This window comes from Lepidothrix coronata, unplaced genomic scaffold, assembly GCF_001604755.1.
Source record: "Lepidothrix coronata isolate B3197 unplaced genomic scaffold, Lepidothrix_coronata-1.0 Scaffold391, whole genome shotgun sequence".
Lineage (NCBI taxonomy): Eukaryota > Metazoa > Chordata > Aves > Passeriformes > Pipridae > Lepidothrix > Lepidothrix coronata.
In genome coordinates this window covers 17,157-23,784 of record NW_016690571.1, presented here as the reverse complement: position 1 = coordinate 23,784, position 6,628 = coordinate 17,157, and the positions used below count along the sequence as shown (strand labels likewise).

At 58.4% G+C, this 6,628-nt stretch overlaps 1 protein-coding gene across 1 annotated transcript in view; it reads right to left on the bottom strand.

The window, feature by feature from the left end:
• EPT1 (ethanolaminephosphotransferase 1) overlaps positions 1–5,784 on the bottom strand; it is a 13,916-nt gene extending 8,132 nt beyond the window's left edge. The window contains exons 1-5 of the mRNA XM_017839244.1: positions 5,543–5,784; positions 5,224–5,332; positions 3,102–3,176; positions 2,024–2,286; positions 1,239–1,323 (exon numbers count right to left, since the gene is read on the bottom strand). Coding sequence (XP_017694733.1) covers positions 1,239–1,323; positions 2,024–2,286; positions 3,102–3,176; positions 5,224–5,332; positions 5,543–5,572 — 562 coding nt within the window. The 5' untranslated portion in view covers positions 5,573–5,784. The remainder of the gene's footprint in view (positions 1–1,238; positions 1,324–2,023; positions 2,287–3,101; positions 3,177–5,223; positions 5,333–5,542) is intronic.
• Between the last annotated feature and the right edge of the window lie 844 nt (positions 5,785–6,628).

The window sequence follows — 6,628 nt, the reverse complement described above, 5'->3', positions numbered from 1 at the left end:
CTGAGAGTGTGAGCTGAGAGTGTGAGCTGAGAGTGTGAGCTGGGAGTGTGAGCTGGGAGAGTGTGAGCTGAGAGTGTGAGCTGGGAGTGTGAGCTGGGAGAGTGTGAGCTGAGAGTGTGAGCTGCGAGTGTGAGCTGGGAGTGTGAGCTGGGAGAGTGTGAGCTGGGAGTGTGAGCTGGGAGTGTGTGAGCTGGGAGTACCTGGGCTGGCACCACCTGGCAGCTCTGCTAAGGCATGTTCAGCCCAACCCACCCCAGGAAGGAGGAAAACAAACCCACAACGCCCCCATGGCAGGAGGTGTAATCAGAGTGAGCTGGGATTGCATCGGGCAGTGCCCATCCCTGTGGCAGCACTGCTGGGGCAGCAGGGCCAGGGCAGTGCCCTCCCTGTGCTGGCACTGCTGAGGCACCTCCAGTGCTGCGGCAGCTCTGGGCCCCTCACACAGGAGACACAGGGAGGGGCTGGAGCGTGGGCAGGGAAGGGAAGGGAGCTGGGAAGGGGCTGGAGCAGCAGGAGGGGCTGAGGGAACTGGGGGGGGCTCAGCCTGGAGAAAAGGAGGCTCAGGGGGGACCTTCTGGCTCTGCAACCCCCTGACAGGAGGGGGGAGCCGGGGTGAGTCAGGCTCTGCTGCCAGGGAACAAGGGACAGGAGGAGAGGGAACGGCCTCCAGCTGTGCCAGGGGAGGCTCAGGTTGGATATTGGGACAATTCCTGCATGGAAAGGGCTGTCCAGCCCTGGCACAGCTGCCCAGGGAGGTGGTGGAGTCTCCACTCCTGGCGGGATTTAAAAGCCCTGTGGATGTGACACATGGGGACACGGGTCAGTGGTGGCCTGGGTAGTGCTGGGGCATGGTTGGACTTGATGGTCTCAGAGGGCTTTTCCAACCTCAGTGATTCCTGGAGAAGGGCAGGACCAGGAGCCAGGATGCCCTTGCTCAGCCAGAACCCACGAGATGTCCCGAGCACAGTGACAGGTTTTACACCACAAGTTCCAGTGACCCCAGAGGGTTCACTCAGGGACAGTTTCTTATCCATCTGCTGCTGGATTACAGGGCAAAGGCTCACAGGGAATATTTCAGCTTTACCAGCCCCCCTGAACTGGTGGAACACGCTGCAGGGCAGCTCAGCCCTCCAGCCCTCCCCTTCTGCAAGGGGCACGAGCTGAAAGTACTGGCGTTAAGCAACACTTGTGGAGAAAGGGCTCAGAGTTGTCTGGGGTTCAGCTCCAGAGTCCTTTACCAGGAGAGATTATTATTATAATTATTATAGTGCAGTTGCATTCACTGAACTCTCCTTCCAGCTTGTTGCACTTCCCACCCAGCACCTGATGAGCCAGAAGATAAATAAAACAGGTGTAATCAGATATAAGAGGCTTTTTTACAATGAGGGTGGTAAAACACTGGCACAGGTTGTCAAGAGAACGTGCGGTTGCCCCATCCCTGGAATTGTTCAAGGCCAGGTTGGACAGGGCCTGGAGCAACCTGGGTGAGTGGAAGGCACTGCCAGCAATACAGGGTACCTGTCTCATCCCAGCTATCTTCACACAGAGCTTCCTGCAGAGAATTCCTTAATGAGGGATGGACACCCCAACACCCCAGAGGGTCCATCACCATGAGTCTCAACGCCCACTGCCCAGGCACCAGGGTTTGGGGGGGCACCTCCCCGGGAACCTTTGCTCCAGGCACAGCAATTAATGAGCCAATTAACCCCGCTGTGGTTCTGGCACCTGTCCCAATAGCGCCAAAGGGCACCCCAAACATCCAGCCTTGAACTCACCCACACCGGTGCCACGCAGGAAACTGCCCAAAGCCACGCTTCAGGTGGCCAAAACACGCACTGAGAACCAGGGAGAGAGGAAAGACAAGGCAATGCCCACCCTTCAAACCTCGGTTTTCCCGGAGAGTCCACCTCCAAGGGGAAAATTCCACGACGGACAAGGCTCTGGAGGCGAGCAGAGCCAGCTCCTCCCTCGCACCCCGTGGTGGGCGGGCACACCCCAACCCGGGGGCTGGCTGGGCACTCACCACCTGGCTGATGTCATATCCCCAGGGCAGGAACAGAATGCCCGTGTTGTACTTCTCCCAGTGGGAGAGGATGAAGGAGAACAAGACCACCCAGAGCAGGAGGTAGAGCACGAAGACGCTGACGCCGGTGGAGCCGCGGCCGAAGGTGGAGTAGACGGTCACCACGAAGTACACGCAGGCCCAGCTGTCCAGCCCGTGGTCGAAGAGCTCCCCCAGGGGGGTGCTGGAGTTGGTCCGGCGCGCCTGCTTCCCGTCAACTCCATCTGGGAGGAGCAGAAGGAAGGGGCAGTTCTCCTGGACAACCCACACACAAAGCACAGGGGGCAGCGGCTGCCACCGCTCCCACCCTCCGGTGGGAGTGGGGAGTGGGGAGTGGGATTCCCACCCACCCCTGATCCACGGGAGGCTGGAAACGCAACAGGCTGACAAGGTTACATTTAGTGCCTTGTATTTCCTCTGTATTCCTTAAAGCAGCCCCTTCCAGAGCCTAAAGGGGCTCCGGGAGAGCTGGAGAGGGACTGGGGACAAGGCCTGGAGGGACAGGACACAGGGAATGGCTTCCCACTGCCAGAGGGCAGGGAGAGATGGGAGACTGGGAAGGAATTCCTGGCTGGGAGGGTGGGGAGGAGCTGGGCTGGAATTCCCAGAGAAGCTGTGGCTGCCCCTGGATCCCTGGAAGTGTCCCAGGCCAGGCTGGATGGGGTTTGGGGCAACCTGGGCTAGTTGGAGGTGTCCCTGTCCATAGCAGGGGGTGGCACTGGATGAGTTTAAGTTCCCTCCCAAACCAAACCATTCTGTGATTCCTGACTATTTAAAGCAGACCCAAGACAGGATTTCACAATTTATCTCAAATTTGTCTCGGTTCCAGTTTCCTCCTTTCCTCATCTGCTGCTCTGGGACAACTTCCTTCTCTCCACTTTGCAAAGCAGCTCCCAGAAGCTGCTCCAGCAGACCCAGGAGCAGCTGGATCAGTGCCTGGCGGGAGACAGAATCCAACATTTCCCAGGGGGCTCAGAGACCGGGTGACACGCAGCCCCAGCACGACCAGGTGAGCACAGCCCAGCAGGAACACTCTTACCTAACGTGTAGGCCATGAAGTTGAGGAGCCCCACAACGATCCACACTCCGTTGGGAACGTGCTGGTGGTCAGGAGCTGCAGGGATCAGACAGAGCCGAGTCAGGACAGCTCAGGACGAGCTCCCAGGGGGGTTTGTTTTGGCCCAGGAGGCCCCAGGACCAAGCAAAGCACCTGCACGACTCAGTGAAACGGGATGTGAACTTTTCGGGACGTGACGGCAGAGCTGCTCCACAACAGCTCACGAAACCGGGACACTGAGGAATTTTCCTTCCAGGATTTAACTTCTCCTCTGTCCCCAGATCCCCAAAAATCACAGGATCTAAGAACTGGGGCCAGATCTGTAGCCCCACTGCAGCGCCATGGAGTTGTGTGCAGGGGACTCTCCTCGATCCCTTGTTCCCGGAGCATCAGGTGGAGCCTCTCCGGGATGTGGCAATTCCCGGCCTCGTGCCAGCATTCCCTGCCCGCTCTCCAGTCCCATCCTGACAATGGAAAAGGAGCTGCTTCTTCAGGGCACCCCCATCTCCTGCAGCACGGCCCTGGCAGGGAGCCAGCATGGCCAGGGAGCCAGAGGGGTGCTGGCAAACAGCGGGAGGGTATGGGGAGGTCTCCTGAAGGAGCAGTGATTCCATGGAATGCCACTCCCTGTTTCCTCAGGGCAGCAGGATGGTGCCTTCCCAGCAGCAAGCAGAGGGTCACGCCCACAAGGCCATCCCAGGAGGAGGGAAGGCACAAGGCTCTGGAGGCTCCATCAGCACAAGGAAAGGTTCTCTTTCCAAGAGGGACGAGCAAAACACGTGTGAGAAAGGGCCCCAAAGCAAGAGAGTCACCACCTCTCCAAAGGCAACTTCTGAGAGGCTGGGAGAGCTGGGGGGTCACCTGGAGAAGAGAAGGATCCAGGGAGACCTGAGAGATCCTTCCAGAGCCTAAAGGGGCTCCAGGAGAGCTGGAGAGGGACTTGAGACAAGGGATGGAGGGACAGGACACAGGGAATGGCTTCCCACTGCCAGAGGGCAGGGAGAGATGGGAGATTGGGAAGGAATTCATGGCTGTGAGGTGGGGAGGGACTGGCACAAGTTGCCCAGAGAAGCTGTGGCTGCCCCTGGATCCCTGGGAGTGTCCCAGGCCAGGTTGGACGTGGCTTGGGGCAACCTGGGCTAGTGGAAGATGTTCCTGCCCATGGCAGGGGGTGGGACTGGAGGGTCTTGAAGGTCCCTTCCAAGCCAAACCATTCTATAATTCCATAATTCTGGATGTCTGATGTCGTGGGGGATTCTCCCCTTGACCTACTGTCAGCTTTTCCTCCATGGCCCAAGGACCAAAACCCAGCCCAAATCTTGGCAAACAGCCCCCGATGCCACCCGAGCTCTCGACAGCCTGGACTCCCCTACCCACCAACAAAGGCAATCCCCAGAAACCAGGATCTTCCCACTTAACTGTGTTTGGATGAGGGGCCCAGTTTTAGAAGAACAAGAATGAACTCTCCAGAGCAACCCAACCCAACCCTGGCAGGGGCAGAGGGAGAAAAAACACGGAGAGGGATCCACAGAGAGTTATCCCGCTGTAACCCTTTCCCTGGGATTCTGCTACGAGGGAAGGGACAACTGAGCCTTTGGAATCACAGGCAGTGTTGGAAAGCTCAAAGCTGTGATCAGGGAGGCTGAGGAGGAGGATTTGGCCTGGTTGGTCTGCAGGGGTGGAGTGTTTTGCAAGAGGGCAGCGAGCAGGGATGTGAGGAACGAGGCTGCCGGTTCCAGGGAAGCAGCGCTTCCCACGTCACCCTGTGATTTTAAAACAAGGGCACTGGGTTGTTGTCTGCTCTGTAGGATGAGCCCATTCCTGCCCAAGATTCCAGCTGTTTGCTCCTCCCTCTGTAGGATGAGCCCATTCCTGCCCAAGATTCCAGCTGTTTGCTCCTCCCTCTCCCACCTGACTCCCCTGGCAGCTGGAGGGAAGGTGTTGAACCCAGACAAGTCCTGCTCAGGAAGCCCCAGCGGGTTCAACCCCCTGCTCTGTCCCATCACTTGGGAAGGCCCAGACCCAGGGGCCTCCCCCACACGCTCTGGAATTCCCAGCACAGCCGGTGGCAGATCCACATCCCCCCGGGAACGCGCGGCCTTACCGGAGGCGTAGAAGTCCGGGTCGAAGTACGCCATGAGGAAGAAGTTGAAGACAAGGAGCAGGAAGCCAGAGAAGGTGATCAAGTTTGGGGCCAGCCAGGTGGGGAAGATCTGTGGGGAAGCAGCAAAAGAACAGAGGAACTCCTTAAACCACGGGCAAGGGAGCACGTGCTGCGGGGACGCCGTCCGGAGCATCCCGAGCATCCCGAGCAGCAGGATGGGATGCAGGGACTCAGGGCAGGCTGCAGGCAGCCCCTGGGGGCTCGGGGCACCCCAAAGGAGGCAGCTGAGGGTGTCCCAGAGGCGGCTGGCGGGGCTCACCTTGACGATGGTGTTCCAGAAGGGATGCATCACGTACAGGGACAGGGGGTTGCTGTCCACGGCGCTGTACTGGGAACCACAGAGGAAACAAAGCCACAGGTCAGGGCTCAGAAACACAGGGGAAAGGCCAGAGATCCGGAATCACAGGGGTTGGAAGGGACCTTAAGGATCATCTGGTCCCAACCCCTCCACCATGGGCGGGGACAACTCCCACTATCCCACTTATCCAACCTGGCCTGGAACACTTCCAGACTTGGGGCATCCACAGTCTTGTTCCAGTGCCTCACCACCCTCACAGTGCAGAATTTCTTCCCAGCATCCAACCTAAATTTCCCCTCTTGCAATCTGTATCCATTACTCCTTGTCCCATCACTGCTGTTCCAGGAATACTGAGCTTTCCACGAGGACAAAAACCACCTGAGTCTTGGCACTGCAACAGCACTTGGGTCAAGGGTGGAGTCTCCCCAAAGACAGTGTGAACAGCCCAAAAAGCCCCCCCAGACCCTGCATGGGGCACCCAGGGCACTCCTGGTGCTCACCCACCAACCCTCCAGCCTTTGGAAGTGTCAACTCCAGCTCTCTGAGCCAGACACGAGGCAAGGAGAAGATGCTGATCCTTCACTGGGCACCTGCCTCCATCTGCTCTGCCCTGCCTGGGTGGGGAAAAACGAGGAGGGAGAGCTCCTGCCCCTCATCCCACCACTTCTGCAACATTTCAGGTGCTCGGGGCGTGTTTGTGTGTGGGGAAAATAAAAATAGAAATGCCAGTCAAAGGCTGAGACAAGGCGTGAGACAACTCCAGTCAGGGAGTTAAACCTGGACACCCTTTGGCTCTGGAGAGCAGCACGAGCTGTCCTCTGCTCCCACAGCCCTTCTGACACAGATCTCCCTGGCTAAAGTCCTCTTCCCCAAGAAACACTTCGATAAGAATCCCAAGGAAATTCCACAGCCTATGGAACTCCTCGGCTCACACACTCAGAGCTGGGCAGGGCAGAACCTGCTGCCCAACCACCCTCGGCCCCCGTGGTTGGGGCAAACCCCCCCCAGGTCTCCAGCAGGGGCACCTGCTTGAGTCCAATCCCAGCA